The following is a 19364-nucleotide window of genomic DNA, read 5'->3' as shown; positions in this document are numbered from 1 at the left end:
AGAGCAGTTGCACTTCAAAATCCTCCCACTCCTGGATTTGTGTCTTACCAGATAAAAGCAATTTGTGTTCAGTTTATTATTAGCACAGACCTATTTTTGCTCTGATGCTTCCTAGTAACCTCAGTGGAGTATCTGTTTGTTAGTTTGCTTTTCATAAATTGTTATCATAAGCCCATGGTAACATACAAGGAAACAGTACTTGATGAACTAGCTGATACCCCTGACAAGATGAGGATATGAACAATGAGCATATTATATCTACACACACACTTATTCGTTTATACACACATACACACACATATATACAAGGGAATATACAGTAAATGTGACATGGACATATATCACATATTGTAAATATATACACATATGGTGATATCCATGTGAAAAGTCATAGAACTATGTGAAGAACTAATATCATATATCTTTGAGCACCTCATCTGTCCCCTGTCCATCCATCTTCCCATCCTCCTTTGAACTTTTTAACATTCCAAAAACATCTTCAATGAGTTGTCAGTATATATGAAATAAAATCAACCTCACAGAGAAATATTTACTTGTTTCCCCCCTCAAATTATGTTCAGTCCTGTAGTAGAGGGCAGAACATCACAAATTAATCATCCAATATCTCGCAGCATTGCAGTGCTTTCTGCTTTTCTGTGGGATCCAATACTCGCTTCTTCCTTTGGAAGGGCCCAGGAGAATGGATTTGAAAATTGTGATATTTATATGCATAGAAAAACTGTTTCATTCCACTTTGAGAGGGTTTTATGGCTTCCTCTGAGCCCAGAAACACTGAACTCATGATAAGTAATGTACCTGCTGTTACAGTAAGAGTATGAAAAATAGTCACGATAAATTTTCTTTAACGTCTCTAAAGCATTCCTACAATAACTTTTTTCATGTACTGTAAGAATCTTATACAGAGTACATGATGGATTGTAGTGTACAGCTTTTATTGGCATAAGTTAGGGATGACCTGTATAATTCATTTTGTCACTCATAAGTAATGTGGCTTCCTCAGACTCATGCTGATAAAACATTTATACTCCTCTATCATGAATTCTCTATATTACAGGAAGAGACAGTTGCAATACCTGGTTGCCTAATATTTTCCATTAGAAGCCCCTGTTCTTAGTTGTTTATAACTGTTAATGTTCTTATGTGGGCTGCTTACTCTCTACCTCAGGCTCAATTTTTAAGTATCAGTAAAAGTGGCTCAGCTGTTTCCAGGAATTAAGTTTAGGGAAAAGAGCTAGTTTTGCTAATGTTAAAAGCCTTTTCTTTGAAGAGCTCTAGTGCCTCCATGGTAAAATTGGCAGAGTGATAGTCCTGGGGACAGAGAGGTACCTTTTCTTCCCCATGAAAACACACCCAGATTTGTGTGTTATAAGTTATAACACCTTTGAAAATCATCCAAGTTATAAGCCTTTGAAAATCATCCTTTGTGTGTTTAGAGCTTTATAGAAGCTTGCTGCTAAAATCTCTGAACCTTCCATGTGCACTGAAATGTCTTCCCAGCTCTGCACAGATTGAGCATTACATGGGGCAGGAGCAGCAGCTGCCTCTTTGACCTAAGGGAAGGAGAGAGCCAGTAGGAAAGCATGAGTTCTTCTCTACTTACTGACTATAATTCTGTGAAATTCACAACCCTTCTTATTGAGCAAGGCTTCATAACTGCACGTTAAGAGACAGGCAAGTGTCATTCCCCCATTTTACCAGTGGGGCAACAGGTATTGCACAAAGTCACTTCAGACACAGTTGAGACCTGGCCTCTGTTTCTGATATGGCAGAACCACAGCATGTCAAATCAATGTGCTTAGCTCTGCTATTTGTAACCACAAGAACAAACTCCCATTCAGAGCCAGGAATAAACTCCTAAGATTCCTCTGTTGTCCAGCAAATAATTAGGTAAGCCACTGTCGCTGTGTCCCCCTGTAGTGGCTGGTCCACATAGATGTTAACAGCTCTTTATTACTACTAGTTACTCTCTTAGCTCAAGTTTTTGAGATCCATGCTATGAATATAAAGGTCCTTAATTCAAACCTTACTGCTGATCCATGTGGCAGTTAATATGGTTCCATGTATTTTATTTTTCCAGTTCCCTTTTTTAAAAAATCTAGAAATTTACATACAATAATTACTTTAAAAGAACATTATGGTTGCAAAGTCAAGCACTCAGTCGTTAGGAAATGACAGAATTATAGTTGCCCATGAAATCTTAATTCAGCCCCCTCGTGTGTGCTGTATGGTGTAGTTTAATTACATGATCATATATTCTTTGTTCTACAAGACACCTGCTTCATCCAGTGCACAGGATGGACAGTGGATGAGGCAGGAGGTAGTAAGAAGAACAAGGATGTTCTATTCTGGTTAAGGTCCTAGACTGGGACCCAGGAGAGCTAGGTTTTACCCCTGAATGTCATAGACTTCATACGTGATGGTAGGAAACAGGTTTCAGAGTAACAGCCGTGTTAGTCTGTATTCGCAAAAAGAAAAGGAGTACTTGTGGCACCTTAGAGAGTAACCAATTTATTTGAGCATAAGCTTTTGTGAGCTACAGCTCACTTCATCGGATGCATACTGTGGAAAATACAGAAGATGTTCTTATACATACAAAGCATGAAAAAATGGGTGTTTACCACTACAAAAGGTTTTCTCTCCCACCACCCCACTCTCCTGCTGGTAATAGTTTATCTAAAGTGATCACTCTCCTTACAATGTGTATGATAATCAAGTTGGGCCATTTCCAGCACAATAATTCATACCCACAAAGAGTCAAATTAAGATTACAAAGGCAATCTTTATTCTGGCATTTCCCACCTGCTTGATTTTGCAATCTTAATATTCTTTTAATTCCCCCCCGCAATGTACTCTGTGTGTGTACTATATACACACACTGTAGTTATAGTAATACACATGTGGTTTGCTTGTTGATTGTAGGTTGTCTAATTATATTGAATTGAAATCCTGCAGGCTAGAGAAGATGTCATCCACATGCTGAAGACAGAGAAAACCAAACCTGAAGTTTTAGAGGCCCACTATGGATCTGCAGCTCCAGAGAACGTGCTGCGAGTGTTGCATAGGGATGCCATCCTTGCCCAAGAAAAATCTGTAGAGGAAGATGTCTATGAGAAACCCATTTCAGAGGTAATAACTTATCCAATTTCCCAAGAAAGGATGGATAGAATGAGTCATGATGAATAGACTGTGCCCATTTACCTTGCTGTCATTGCACAAAGCAAGAGCCAAATGCAGGGTTCACTGCTCATGCAAATAAAAGGAATTGAAGGGAAGGTGAATATTTCCTTGTTACGAAACCACCAAAGCATGTTCCCCATGATAATAGCATTGGCTCTGAATGCAAAAACAAAAGCCTCTCATGTTCTTTAGGGGACTTTGCCCTCCTTCCCCCCTGCTCCCCTAAGTAGTGAACGTGAAGCAGTTAAGCAAAGACAAACCTTCCCAGGATGGTGAATGGTTACATTTTGACTCTACATTTTAAATTCCTTTCCATTAATAGGTACAAATCTGTAGTGATAAGTGCTCTTGACAGTGTGTCTTCTGTTAGAGTATCATCAAGTGAGCAGTTAGGATGAGAAGTCTATTTCACTCACACCAGTGTAAATTAAACATTACTCCACGGAAGTCAATCCACATGCAAAATAAATTTCCCTCCCACCCCAATTTTCATGAGACTGGATCATTGCATCAGGTGTAGAAGTTAAGTCTAGGGACCAAATCCCGTAGTCTTTACTCAGTCCTTAGAAAGTTTGTCTTCAACAGTCATTTTGTCAATACGATGACTGTGGGCATAATCCTGTACCCAATGGCATCAGTTAACCTGATTCTCTGTTATAATGCTGATTTTATGCTGGTGTAATGCCATTGAAGTCAACAAAGTTACATGAGCATTAAAATGGTGTAACAGTGTGGAGAATCAGGCGCATAGGGGGCAAGATCAGGCTCTAAGTTAGACCTATAGCATTTGATCCTTGGTTTGAAGTCTATGAAGCTATACCAGTGTAGAATAGGTAGGAGACCAGAAAAAGGTCCTAATATCTACAGGGTGTATCCAAAACTAAGCACCGAGCACATTCTTAAGGTAAAAAAGGCCATCTTTGAGTTCAGTTATTAAGGTAAAGACTAGCATCCCTAGGGTTTTAGTTAATCTCTTCTACTTTTTCTAAATACATCAGTAATAATGGTACAATAATTACAGTAATAATGATACAATGGTTGAACAACCCACTGTATAAGATGACATCTTTTCAGAATTTAGAGTCAACAGAGTGATCAAACTGATGCAACATGCCTGGGTGATTGGTTATGTTAAAAAAAATGTAAAGAAGGGTCAGGACACATTATAAATACATGTATATTCTATCTGAGATCCCCTCACCATATTCAAGGTGTCCAGTGCAAATTATGAGGCTAGGTATTCATAAGAATTGGCCAAGAGACCCCCATATTAACTCATGCCAACATTTGCTTCATATAGGAAAAAAGTGAGTCACAGAACACCCAAGAGTCTTACGATGCATGCAGCCACTTTATTGCTTAGTACCAGAATAGGAACGGTGCAGCTGATGAACTCTACCCACAAGTCAAAAAACTAGCACTGATAACTGCCAGCCAAAAAATGTATAATATGGCACAATGTATGTACAATTTTTCAAGGACTCTCTGGGTAGAAACACAGTACAATTCATATTAATTGTGTCTAGTAGAAGACAATTTAAAATACACTGCGTACTTTTAATGTGACATCTTCTGGAATATTTGTGAGGTGAGTAAGCGGGGAAAACAGATTGTACCATTCAGGAGGATACATTAAATATTCACTTTGAACAATGCTAAAAGAACTTAACAAGACTCTTTTGTAATAGGTGGCAAGGGCACTGTATCCATGGAGTCCCATGGTTTGGGAGGGACTCTTTGTTCTCTGTAAAACTTGTACAGCAAGGAATTTATTAGAAGATGATTGGTATAAAAATACTGCTTTTACAATATTTTCTGGCTTAAAAAGGTCTATTGTCCAGATGAGAATGCAGCTGATGCCAGGCTCTCTCCTTTGTGAAGTTTAATGAGCACCTCAGACTCTCCTGTTTATCATCTAGAGTTGTTTCAAAAGGGCTGCAATCCTGTTCTCATCTTTCCGTTAGCCCATTACAGGGATAGCATAAAATAGCAAGTAGCTTGGCCAGCCCTGGCTATAGAAGACATGATTCCCACAATGGGTGGGCTGAGTGTGATCAGGGCAGGACCTAGTGATATTTTTGTTGGAGGCACATAATCAGAAAGGTACTGTGTGGGTCTAGCTGAGTGGGAAGTTTGTTACAAACTGAATGAGAACTCAGATTCAGTTGCCCTCTCCCCAACAAAACACTGAAAGTAGCAGTGTGAATAGCGATGTTTGGTATTGCTGTTTCCTAGCAACTTTATACACGTGTACCAGAAAACTAGTGTTTGAAAAATAGCTGGAATACTAATAAATAATAATAATAATTAATAACAATATAATTAATAATAACATTAGACAAATTAAAAAAATAAACCATTTCCAATAAAGTAATGAGATAAATTGTAAAAGAAGAGGAAGAGAAAAAAATTCTAAAATGAACAGTAACCAGAAATGTATTACAAAAAGAATCCACACTGACTCTAGCTAATTTAGATTTTATTTTTAATCAATCTAATGAATGGCAGCTGCGAGTATCTATGCATGTCACAGATGCGCACCCCAATTTTCAGCGTTAGGCATGCAACTTAAGTGCCAAACCCCATGTTTAGGCATCTAAATTCCCATCTAGCCATTCGAATGCAGGATTTAGCTGTCTAACATTAGGCATCTTAATTTGTACATAGGGTCCACCCTCTTTTGTTCTGATGGGTGTCCTCAACTGCCATTGACTTCAATAGGCCTGAGAACACATTACCAGACAGGAGAGGCTGAACACCTTGTCTGTTCAGGTTCTTAAAAGATCATTGCCTCAGACCTGCTTCCCTGGAGGCACTGAACACTCTCATTTCCCCTTCCAGTTGATAGGAGTTGAAGGTGCTCAGCACCATGTTGCAGGAAGCACTCAGTATTTTAAAATGGTGTCAGATTCTGTTCTTCATATATCTGGGAGCTATGCAAATGTTTAATATAAATATACTGGATAAAGAAATCATTCTTTTCACAGAACAATTATTCTGGTTTCTAGCCTTGTAAAACCCAAGACATAAAATTACTGAACTGGCATTTACTAAATACAGTTTCTTCGGTGAGTTAATCAGCCAATGTCAGTGAATGAGACCTTTCAAACAGTCCATTCTCCTTTTCAACAATCCAGCTGGACAGACTGGAAGAAAAGCAGAAAGAGACGTATCGACGCATGTTGGAACAGCTCCTCTTGGCCGAGAAGTGCCATCGGCGCACAGTTTATGAGCTGGAAAATGAGAAGCATAAACATACAGATTACATGAACAAAAGCGATGACTTTACCAACCTCTTGGAGCAGGAGCGTGAAAGGTGAGCACTAGAGTTACTATGTAGCATATCCTCAACATCCTGACACTTCCTCAGTTAAGAAGTGAAAAGTTTTTTTATATGATACATCTATTGCCCATGCAAACTATTTGTAAAATGTCACCGTGATCGCATTGTACTAATAACATTGTTCAGGTCCAGAGCTGGGAGATCTCACCAGGCATTTCTGTGAGTATGCACTTGAATTTTAAAATGAATTTCCTTTGGCCACACCAGTGCCCAATTTGTGTTCATCTTCTGGAAACTTTTGAGTGATCCAATTTTATTTACATTGACTGAATTTTAATCTGGCATGCTGAACCCAAGGTGGTAGGCTTCTTATGGAATGGAACACCGTTTAGCACAGCAGGAGGACATGGTTTCCAAACCCACATTCTAGAGCCTTGGCACGGAAGTGAGAAGAAGTTGATTGCACTCTTCACATCCAGGGCTGTGAATTCACAATTGATTGAAGAGTGATGCTTCAGGCAAGGTGTGCGTGTCCCAGGAAGGAAATGTTTTCTAAAAATTGCCTAGTCCTGCCCATCTGCTACCTCAGACTCGTTGCAGACATTTCCAGGAAGAAAGATGCGAGATTCACTGAGTAAATTATTTGTTACCTATTTCCTCAGCGAGGTTCAAGACCATCTTTTTGTAGATGATGCATGAAGCTACAAAGTCTGTATGTCTTGGCTGCATTGCTGAGCTGATTGACACATTTCAAAGAGCACAAACTCTGCTGCATTTTACCCAATAATGTGAAATGTTGTCACCTTCACAGCATATCAAGAATTATGTTGGCTTGTTTTTCCAGTTAAGGAGTATGACAATTATCACCTTTGGTTTCTTGTATATAAATTATTTTTATATATGCTGAGTATTCATGTATGTAGGGATACATATGTATGCCCAGAGACTACACAAACAAGGGTTTGATCCAAAGCCCATTGAAGTTAATTGAAAGCTACCCATTGCCTTTAATGATCTTTGGATCAGGCCTTTAGCACTATAGAAGTACATATTATGATAATAAATTATTAGAAGAGTGTTGCAGTATTATCTTCTCTGATTTACTTTCTACAAATCACCCAGCTCATTTAATCTGGCACCCACCCTTTAATCTGGCAGTTATTGCCATCTCACCATCCCAGCAATGAAATTGTGTTGTCCAAATAATGTGGTTTTGCACATTGAACTCTCTCTCCTGCTAGGCACTATTGGTGAGTGTTGTCCTGACAGAATCAGGTACAAAATATTTCTTTTAGATAAGGCACAAAGAGTGAATTACTGACATCTCCAAAATCAGCCTTTTTACTTTTTATACATTGATTTTGCCAACATTATTTTTTATATATTTGATCAGCTTATAAAGTGACTACTGCAAAAGCCCTGAAGTGTGGTCTAAAAAGTGTAACACAAACACAAATCTCTATCAGTGTGGGAGCATTTCAGATCAACCAGACTGAGCAACCCTAAACCATTTTGTTGGCTTGTCAGCAGCATTGCCAACCCCAAATGTTCACAAATCATGACTCAGGCCCCTCAGAATCATGAGATTGACTTTAAAATTATGAGATTTCAATAAATAATTTCTGGGACTTTTTAAATTTGTCTTTTGATGTTTGATCCATTAGCATTCCCATTTTCAATAATTTCTCCACAGCCATAAGGGCTAGAAACATACTTAAAAAAAAAAAAAGCCGAGAGTCTTACATAGTCACATGACTAAAAGAGCTGGGACTTTAAGATAAACACCTAATATCCTGAGACTCACAATCAAATTATAAGAGTTGGCAGCACTACCAGCCCTGGAGATTAAAGCCCATTTTTTTATCCACCAATCAGGGATGGTTTGAAAGTGCCAGTGAGAGTTTCCCTGCAACCTCACTTTATCCCTGTCCTAGAAAAGCACCTTCAAAGGTGACAGGTATTTATTATGTGTAAACCTGTTCACTGCCAATTGAATTGAGATCACCAGCTCAATTCATATGGGCCACTAAACAGCCCTAAAATGATAAACTATTGGTCATCACTGGCTTGTGCTCTTTTCTTTGGTGATCTGGAGTTGAGTTCTGTCTCCTGTTACTAATCCTCTACATCCAGTCCCATCTCTATGTGCATTCTCTCAGTCTCTCTGCTCCATTATGTGCCTGCTTTTATAAACTCCATGAATAGTGCAAAAACAGCAATAAAAAGGAAATTCTGAATTTAAATATATATTGAAAGCAGATCCTTTGGGAATAGCCAAAACCAGTGGTTCTCAAACTTTTGTACTGGTGACCCCTTTCACATAGGAAGCCCCTGAGTATGACCCCCCTTATAAATTAAAAACACTTTAAAATATATTTAACACCATTATAAATGCTGGAGGCAAAGCAGGGTTTGGAGTGGAGGCTGACAGCTCGCGACTCCCTATATAATAACCTCGCGACCCCCTGAGGGGTCCTGACCTCCAGTTTGAGAACCTCTGACCAAGACCATTTGCCTCAGTTACCAGGGCAAATAGATGTGGGGTAAGAATTGCACCTGTTGAAGCCTCTTTGATTTCTGTTGAGTGACAAGAGAAATCTGATACCATAAAAACGGCCATACTGGATGAGACCAATGGCCCATGTAGCCCAGAATCCTGTCTTCTGACAGTGGCCAATGCCAGATAATTCAAAGGCAATGAACAGAACAGAGCAATTATCAAGTGACCCAACCCCTGTCATCCAGTGCCAGCATCTGACAGTCAGAGGCTTCGGGACACTCAGAGTTTGGGTCTGTATCCCTGACCATCTTGGCTAATAGTCCTTGATGGACCTATCCTCCATGAACTTATCTAGCTCTTTTTTGAACCCAGTTATACATATGGCCTTCGTAACATCCCAAGCAATAAATTCCACAGATTGACTGTGCATTGTGTAAAGTAATACTTCCTTTTGTTTTTTTTAAACTTGCTACTTATTAATTACTTTGGATGACTCCTGGTTCTTGCGTTATGTGAAGGGTAAATAACACTTCCTTGTTCGCTTTCGCCTAATTCACTTATTCTTCCTTTCGCTGTCTCTCTTCCAAACTGAACAATCCCAGTCTTTCTAATCTCTCCTTGTACAGGAGCTGTTCCATACCCCTAATTATTTTTGTTGCCCTCCTCTGTACTTTTTCCATTTCTAATATATCTTTTTTGAGATGGGGTGATCAGAACTGCATGCAGTATTCAAGGCGTGTGTGTACCGTGGCTTTATATAGTGGCATTATGAGTGAGGTGTGGAAATTGTTCATTAATTTAGACTTAAATGGTCTCAACTCTTACCCTTCAGGGGACAGATCCTTTAGGATTTGACTGCACAAGGAATTCAGGATCCAGACTAATCTGAGTTCAAATAGCTTATTTCATATATTTTTTAAACCGAAAGTAATATCTTTGGAAGGACAAATTCAGAGAGAAAGATAAACTAGTGAAATGACTCATCACAAAATCCCACAGAAACTGTCAGCAAGGTCTTTTCATCAAGAGACTGGGTTTGTAACAGGAAAGAAAATTAAGTTGAGATAAGAAAAACCCATCCCCAGCTCAAGGTTCAATCCAGTCTAAGACACTGGATGGGGAGCCAACCCTCCCAAAGGCATTTTCCCTTCTCTCTTCCCTTAGCCATTCTTATTTTACCATCAGCATCATCTATATTATTTATATTATGGCAGTTCTCTGAGGCCCAGGCCCCACTGTGCTCGGAACTGAACAATACCCAGTCCCCCTTGTGCAAGGGAAAGCAGAAGTTGAGCTGAGGTTAAACTGTTGTTCACCCCATTATACATGCAGTATCTGCAGTGGTAATGGAGAGTGGACACCTAGAGAAAGAACAATCCTGTAGAAGGTCCATTTCTTACGAGCCAGGCATAATGATGATAATGCTTAGAAGTTATATGTCTCTTTCCCTCTACAAAGAACTTAACAAACCTTTCATAACTTTATAGGCTGCCTTTCAGAGACCACATGCTCCATACCATTTTGCTCAAGCTAAAGATCGGAAGCTCTCTAAGAACAATCAGAGGGCTCGTGGTTCTTACATCTTCCCAATCCTCATTTATAATATTTACTTTATAATGCTATAATACTTATATAGTTTCAATCAAAAAATGTCAAAGCACTGGGTGGAAACATAACAGGAGTGTATAAAACATACCCATCAAGGAGAGGAAATTGTAGCAAGCAGCAACCAGTCACAAAATGATCCCCAAGGGCTGTAGCTGTTTGACTTCACCAAATTTAAAAAGCCAGCTCCAGAAAGGCATGCTGGGGAAAATATCCTGTAAGAAGACATCTCTACACTAGGAAGAGTTGGAATCAGAAGTTCCAAAAGAAGATGCTCCTAGAGAAAGGGTGGCCATTGTGTTTTGTAAATATCTCTACAGTTTATTTTTATAAAGATTGGAATACAAACCACATATCTTGTTTCCTAGTCCTGTAACTTAACCACAAGTCTATCTTTCTACCCTTACTCACTTCTATCACCATTTTCTCCACCCTCATTCTCTTTTTCAGTTCTGTACTTCTCTATCCTCTACTGTTAAGCAAAGTTTACTACTTGTTTGTTCTTGTTTCAATATCTCCATCAATGAGGTATATTATTAGATATAATTAATCCTGTTTGCAGTCTGTGCTGTCTTTCAGGAGGACGCCTGGTTGCCTGCTAAATTTGCCAGTATCTGTTAGGCACAGGTGATACCATTCCATTCAGCCAACTATCCAGGCCTTGCACTTCCATTGGCACCCTTCTTTCCTCCCACCCACTGAGGTCTAGCATACACATTAGCTAGATCCAGGCCTATTCCCAAGCCACTTCCCTGACAGTCTCCTTACCTTCTGTTTAGTCTCTTTCTGTTGTTCTCTCCTACTGCAAAGCCTTTAGGCTATCCAAGCTCCATAGCCCTGTGGTATTGTCTTGCCTTCCCATTCATGGTTAGCACCCTGTCACTCATCTCTTCTTCCTCACTCATACTTGGTGGCTTTGGGTAGGGAAGTGGGGTAGTCTTCATTCCCCTCCCACCTTCTCAGGGTTAATAGGATGAGTAGCACAAGATGGCCACTCACACCACACTGGGCCTTCTGTGGAGATGAGGTGCCAGGTGAGGGCCAACTCTTCCTCATTCATGAAGTTTTTTGTGGAGGTGGGATTCTAGGAGGCCCCTTTCCTGTGTCCAGAGAAGGGAACAGTCATCCCTTCAGCTAAATCGTGGCTGAAGTCTTTGTATAGTTTCAAATATTTCTGTACATTGTATATGGCCACAGACTGCCAATCCCTCCAGCCCAAGGCTTGGGGGAGAATGCCTAGTACTATCTACAGAAAATTCAGTAGGTGGGAAGAGCAGTAACCTGTGCCTGGCACCCCAACTCCCCTAAAGTCCCAGTGTGGAGGAGAACAGCAATCTAAGGCCCCCTAGAGAGCCTGGGAAGAAAGGAGAGGGCTGAAAGCCACTGGGCCACTTTTCAAAGACATCAATAGTAAGTGGGGTCCAGAGGAAACAGGAATGGCTGGGTCTTGGGGATGGGAGAAGTGGGGTCTGGGTGGAGTTGGGATGGGGTCTTGAATAGAATTAGCCACTATAGAAAGGAAGGGCTGGTGTAGCAGCTGCAACTGATCCTTTCAGCACAGTCCCACAATGATCCTCCCCATCCTTCAGTCACAGCTTTGACAGCTGAGAGCACTGGCTCTGTCACCTGTCAAGCTGGCTGCATGCAAGCATGAGAGCAGCTGAGGCAGTTCTTGGCTCTGTTCATTCACCCACAAACCTCTCCTCAGGGCAAGGCTTAGTGTAGCCAAGAGGTAGTGCTTGTTGCCCTCAGCTCTGCTTAGTCCCAACCCTCAGATAGCAAAGAAAGATATAAAAATATAACAAAAACTACAACTTTATTACAAACTTTAAACTCTTCCTTTGGTCCCCTGGAGATTCACTTGGAAAGCAAAAGACAAAAATCAAAGATTAATTACCAGAGAAATGTGGGCACACCCTTCGGTGCACTCTACTTGGGAGTGCCACCACTGTCCATCCACTGCCTCAGTGTCTCCCACACTCCTGAGATCAAACACAGGAAGGGGTCATTAGCTAAAATGCAGAGTAAGGCTATTGCTGTCACCCAATCCCATTACTCTCTTGTAATTCCCCATGGTGCCTCAGCACCCATTCATTGCCTCACTGTCCCCGCAAGGAATGGTTCGTATCCTGGAAGTCTTACTGCATTGTATGGGGGACAGGGGGCAGGAGAAACTAGATGTGCTAAATGGAGGGTACCCTATAGAGATGGCCTCTCTTCAGATCCTGGCTTGGATCACTCCCCTTTCTCCACTCAGGAGAGAAGAAAGCCATTACTTCAGCTACAAATGAAAGCAAAAGACCAGGAAAATAAGAACTGAAAAAACATTAATGGCAAAACCAAAATGAAAAATACTACTGAATAAATGAATGAAAAGAATACAGTCCAGTCCCTCACGTCTCAGGCATCATCACTCATAGGCAGTGATGCTTCTCATAATACAGCTTGTGCCTCTAGGTCGACTCCAGAGTCAGTCTGGCAGTGGTTCAGGGGTGATTGTGACCATGGCCCCAGCTTCTCGGGAGCTGCTGTAGGCATTATGGGATCAGTGAAACAAATCCCAGAACCTGCAATGCTTGCAGGGAGTGCTGTGTACACCTAAAGCAGGATGGCTAGGGTGGAAGCATTGCACCGTTGCAGACTCTCACTGATTCAGTCACAATGCTGCAGGTTGCGACAGTGCAGTCCTCAAAAATAGATGCAGTCACAGAGAATGCCTGATTCCATTGTGCAGTCTCCCTCAGTGGGAGTTCTCCACTGCACCTCACAGGTAAAACCTCACAGGTAAAACCCATGAGAGGAGGAGACGGTTTCCTTGGCAAGAGGAGCAAGGCTTTGGAAAGCATTAGCAGTCGAGATGAGCACAACTGCAATTCTCATAGCCTTCAGAATGAAAGGTAAAACTCACTCCTTTGACTTGGTTTCCATATAGTCACAACTAACAACATCATGGAAGAGAAAAGGTGGAAGAGGAGGAGAAAGAGCTGAAGACAAGAAGTAAGAACAAGAAAGGGAGTAATAGGAGAGGGAGCTGAGAGAGATGGAAGAAAGAAAGAAAACCTACACAAACAAAAAAATCACCCCAACTATCTTGAGGCACATGGAGAAAATAAATTAGGCCACTGGCTGTTTATATTCTTGATTTTTAATCATTTGGGAGGCTCTGAGACCTAGATCCTCAAAGGTATTTAGGCAACTAACTCCCATTGATTTCAAATGAGAATTAGGCACCTAAATGCCTTTGATCTGGGCCTGAGAATTGAGATACTACAATGCTGGATGTTGTTGTTTAAAACTAGACAATAGATTGGCTTTAGAGATGGGCCTGAGCCTGAATGTTCAGGTTCAGATCTGAATCTGTACAGCTCGGAGGGATTTGTGTCAGGTGGTGGTGTTCAGATTCATTTTGCAGAAATGGATCTGAGCTGACATATTTGGATTAAGATCTGAATTTCTCCAAAGTATAAAAGGGTTTGGATGTGGTGAAACACTAGGAGGGTGTACTAGTGGCACCTTAGAGACTAACCAATTTACTTGAGCATAAGCTTTCATGATGCATCCGATGAAGTGAGTTGTAGCTCACGAAAGCTTATGCTCAAATAAATTGGTTAGTCTCTAAGGTGCCACAAGTCCTCCTTTTCTTTTTGCGAATACAGACTAACATGGCTGCTACTCTGAAACCTGTCACTAGGAGGGTGGTGAAGCACTGTAATGGGTTACTTAGGGAGGTGGTGGAATCTCCATCCTTAGAGGTTTTTAAGGCCCGGCTTGAAGATTTGTGTCCATTTATTCTTTTGCATAGAGACTGTCCGGTTTGGCCAATGTACATGGCAGAGGGGCATTGCTGGCACGTACATTGGCCAAACTGGACAGTCTCTACGCAAAAGAATAAATGGACACAAATCTGACATCAGGAATCATCACATTCAAAAACCGGTAGGAGAACACTTCAACCTCTCTGGCCACTCAGTAAAAGATTTAAGGGTGGCAATTTTGTAACAGAAAAGCTTCAAAAAGAGACTCCAATGAGAAACTTCTGAGCTTGAATTAATATGCAAACTAGATACCATTAACTTGGGTTTGAATAGAGACTGGGAGTGGCTGGGTCATTACACATATTGAATCTATTTCCTTAAGTTAAGTATCTTCACACCTTCTTGTCAACTGTCTAAATGGGCCATCTTGATTATCACTACAAAAGTTTTTTCTCCTGCTATTAATAGCTCATCTTAATTAATTAGCCTCTTACAGTTTGTATGGCAACTTCCACCTTCTCTGTATGTATATATATCTATCTTACTATATGATCCATTCTATGCATCTGAGGAAGTGGGCTGTAGCCCACAAAAGATGATACTCTAATAAATTTGTTAGTCTCTAAGGTGCCACAAGTACTCCTGTTCTTTTTGCGGATACAGACTAACATGGCTGCTACTCTGAAACTTTAAAGTCTGTTATCTAGTGATCCTGCAGGGCTAGAAATGGGCACAATGGAATGGAGAGATCCTCCATGAAACTTCTCTTGCTACAAGTCCTGGAGAGGCCTGAGAGATCAGACTTAAAACCCTGACAATTTTAGCCCCAGAAAAGCTATTTTGCATCAGTGGTGGAAGTGTTTAAATTTATTGGTTTGAATTTTATCTCCCTCTAATTCTGATTTGGTTGGACTCATAAGCGCATTTCCTTCTCTTATTCAAGTCAGTGGCACTGATGTTAATGATTCAGGATCAGGCCCAAGCCCGTCGTCTTGCAGAAGAATACAAGAAATAGCCCTGAAAGCCCTCTAAAACATTCCTAAAATAGCTTTTTCTGTAATATACATGGCATATATTTTACAGAATACATGATGGAGTGGGATGGCATTTGGGTTTTACTGGAACGTAGTTGGGATGATCTGTGTAACTCACTCATGGCTTTGACACTTGGGAATAACATCCCAAAGCCAGGCTGATAAAACATTTATAGCACAACACATACCATGTCTTTCCCATCTGTCAATATAGAAAACCAATATTTCAGCCTGACAAAACCAATGTATGTATGGATATATAAATTATACACACACACACACACACACACATTTATGCTAGACTTCATTACAGTGATAAAGATTTAAATTGGCTGTTTGCATTTCTCATTGTAGCCTCAAATTGCACTCTGCAACTAATGGGACAATGTTCCAAGTACAGAGAAGCATTTAGCATTTTCCTCCAAGGCAGGGTTGAGAATTCATGCTGTATTTCTTAAGCAATGCCCAGCTAAATCTGGCTTTAGTTAAACCCTCTTTTTGAAGTACATGACTATAATTAGATCTGCGCAGAGGAGACAGCAGGATTCTGACCCCAGATCATTCTTCTACAAAGTTTTCTTTCACCCTTCATGCAAAATTGTCTCCTCTCCTCCTCCCCCAGAGCAGCACCCCCAGCAAGGAATGTATTGGCAAGTTTCTCAGCGGTCTGTGATAATACATTCCTCTCTGCTTTAGTCATCCTGGCATCAAGATACTCCTGGCTGCTCTTCTGGTGATGTAATGCTGGGCCCACATCACCTGCAAAGAAAACTGATCTGCAAGTAATAAAAAGCACAACCTTCTTGAAACAAAAATGGGAGTATCGATGTTAGCAGATTTCAAAGTCCTTTTTTTTCCTGCTTTTGTTATTAAAGTTTCTCCTCTCCCTTATCCCATGAGAAGCCAGCACCAAGCCCTTCCTTTATTAAACATTTTCAGTTGTTTCATTTTATTTAAATATACCCAAGACAGCCGGGGGGTACTAGTAGGGGATAGAATTCTGAGATTGTTGTAGAGATTCTACCCGTGGTCCCCTTCAGACCTGTAGATTCTTTTGATTTTTAGAGCACTAGTAAAATGAAGAAAAGGCCACAGTATCAATCAGCCAGTGACCGATCTACAGCATAGTCTAACCAAACATAGGTCATTTTGAAATGTTCACTGTTAATGAATCTCTCGGACTTAACATTTAAGGCCAAATTCTGAGTGTAATGCCATGCAGTGACTTCAGAGGGGCTCCGGAGCGTATAAAATAGCACAGAATTTGGCCCTTAATTATATAACATATTTTTTCTTTTAAATTCTGGAAACTTTCACGGATAGAGAGTTGCGTATATCCATCCAAGACTTCTCAGCCATTTTCTTATTCTGACTTTGAGTTTTCTCATTTATTTGTTTTTCTGACCTGCTTTCTAAATCATGAGTCTGAAGGAAAAAGCCAGCACAGTAGGAATCCACAGCATGGCCCACAGTTACTCATCTTACCATTATGCTTTTGGCAACAGTAACTCACTGAGTCAGTCTATTTTGACTTTTCAGTAATTGCGTCTATAAACTGAATTTTGTGTTAATTAATTAAAAAGATGACAATGAAAAGGGCAACAGTTTTACAATCATTAAACAGCTTTCATCCCATTCCTTTAGCTTGACATAAGTATCTATATACTTCAGAAAGATTAGTTTTTCTCTTGATATGATAAAATTTTAGGATTGTAGATTAAGTAGTTCAAGTTTAATGATAGTCTATTATGAAAACATTGGACAGTAACAAATGCTGCTTCCAAACAGTTAAGTAAATCAAAAGATCCTGAGGTCACCCATTCTTCAAGTTCTATTTTACAGTTTCAAAAAGAAAAGGAGTACTTGTGGCACCTTAGAGACCAACCAATTTATTTGAGCATAAGCTTTCGTGAGCTACACTTCATCGATGAAGTGAGCTGTAGCTCACGAAAGCTTATGCTCAAATAAATTGGTTGGTCTCTAAGGTACCACTAGTACTCCTTTTCTTTTTGCGAATACAGACTAACAGTTTCAGTTGACCTTTAAGATAATAACTGGAACATGTGATTTTTGTGAGGTGTATATTTTAGCTGAGTTGTAAAGCTTGTGATCCTGATCTCAGATTTAAACAGGACTGTTCCACAAATGTTAAAATAATGAGAAAACATACAGCTACATCTAGCTGTACTAAAACAATGAGGAAATATTGTGAGGCTAACATGATGTGCTATTTGCCATGAGTTTGGGGTAATCCAAATCCCTACCTTCACACTTGGATATTCTTTAAAATTGTCAGATCTTATAGTCACTACTGGGAGCACATAAAATAGTATCATGTGGTATTTCAGCTACTCTTCCAACTGCAGATTATTTCTAAGTCAGAATCAGCTTTACAGGCCTTCAGAGAAAATTATTATGCAGAAGAGATCTATTGCATTATTTCTGAACAAGTTTACTACATCTGCAGATCCATCACTCTAAATACTCACTGGGTCAGGTGTGGGTGGGGGTGGGAAGTTACTCTACTCAAGCTCCACTCACAATTGCAAGCTCCACGCAGAGTGAAATAACTAGCAATATTGACATTAAAATTGTCTTTCACGGTTACCACATAATTGAAACAAATCTGTTCGTTAACAGCTCTACTAGTCATGTTTTCAGGCAGTCTATAGCCACAGGAAACCTTAGCTGAATCAGGGTCACAGTTAGAAAGTTTTCTTCTCAGACAGACAGGCTAGAAGCACAGTTTCAATGGAAGCGGCAGGTGCTCAGCCCTGCTAACATATTACTTATGCACCCCATATTAATGGGGTGCATTAAGAATTTAGGTGTTAGGACCTGAAGAAGAGCTGTGTGTAAACTCAAAAGCTTGTCTCTCTCACCAACAGAAGTTGGTCCAATAAAAGACCATGTCTCTCTGACTTTAGGCTCTGCAGGTTGAGCATGTTGGTCTTAATTTTGCATTCAAAAACCTTGCAGAAACTGATGGAACTATAAGAAAAATGCTGATATTGCATACCAGTTCAAGTGGTGTCTTGAAAAGACCTTAAAAATATTTTCAACCTGTTCTCTATAGCCAAAAGTTAGCAATGGACCTCCACTATGAATATATCTTTCAAACAGTTTCGATAAATAGCCGCCTCCTACCTGGCAGGCCAAGGACCCCTGAACCGTTTTGTGTCCATTACAATGGCATCTGAGCTCCTTGCCTCAAGCTAATTCAGGAAGTTGTAATTTAGACCTGAGTGCACAACTAATCCATAAATGTATTGGTGTGGTTAGTGGTCTCACATACACAAGTTTACATTGGTGCTACTCCTTTGATGACGTTGGAGCTACCCAAGATTTATAGGTTTCAGAGTAACAGCCGTGTTAGTCTGTATTCGCAAAAAGAAAAGGAGTACTTGTGGCAACTTAGAGACTAACCAATTTATTTGAGCATGAGCTTTCGTGAGCTACAGCTCACTTCATCGGATGCATACTGTGGAAACTGCAGAAGACATTATATACACACACAGACCATGAAACAATACCTCCTCCCACCCCACTCTCCTGCTGGTAATAGCTTATCTAAAGTGATCATCAAGTTGGGCCATTTCCAGCACAAATCCAAATTTTCTCACCCTCCGCCCCCCCCCCCACAAACTCACTCTCCTGCTGGTAATAGTCCATCCAAAGTGACCACTCTCTTCACAATGTGTATGATAATCAAGGTGGGCCATTTCCTGCACAAATCCAGGTTCTCTCACCCCCTCACCCCCCTCCAAAAACCACACACACAAACTCACTCTCCTGCTGGTAATAGCCTATCCAAAGTGACCACTCTCCTTACAACGTGCATGAAAATCAAGGTGGGACATTTCCAGCACAAATACAGGTTTTCTCACCCCCCACCCCTTTTTCCCAAAACACACACACACACAAACTCACTCTCCTGCTGGTAATAGCTTATCCAAAGTGACCACTCTCCCTACAATGTGCATGATAAT

General features: G+C 40.4%; 1 protein-coding gene across 3 annotated transcripts in view; it reads left to right on the top strand.

The window, feature by feature from the left end:
- The window catches only part of FILIP1 (filamin A interacting protein 1), a 167176-nt gene that overhangs the window by 100035 nt on the left and 47777 nt on the right, over nucleotides 1–19364 (top strand). For all 3 annotated transcript variants that reach the window (XM_074947996.1, XM_074947997.1, XM_074947995.1), the window contains exons 3-4: nucleotides 2974–3147; nucleotides 6336–6514. In XM_074947996.1, coding sequence (XP_074804097.1) covers nucleotides 2974–3147; nucleotides 6336–6514 — 353 coding nt within the window. The remainder of the gene's footprint in view (nucleotides 1–2973; nucleotides 3148–6335; nucleotides 6515–19364) is intronic.

This window comes from Natator depressus, chromosome 3 (assembly GCF_965152275.1).
Source record: "Natator depressus isolate rNatDep1 chromosome 3, rNatDep2.hap1, whole genome shotgun sequence".
In the NCBI taxonomy this organism is placed as follows: domain Eukaryota; kingdom Metazoa; phylum Chordata; order Testudines; family Cheloniidae; genus Natator; species Natator depressus.
This window is presented reverse-complemented; position numbering and strand designations above follow the sequence as displayed.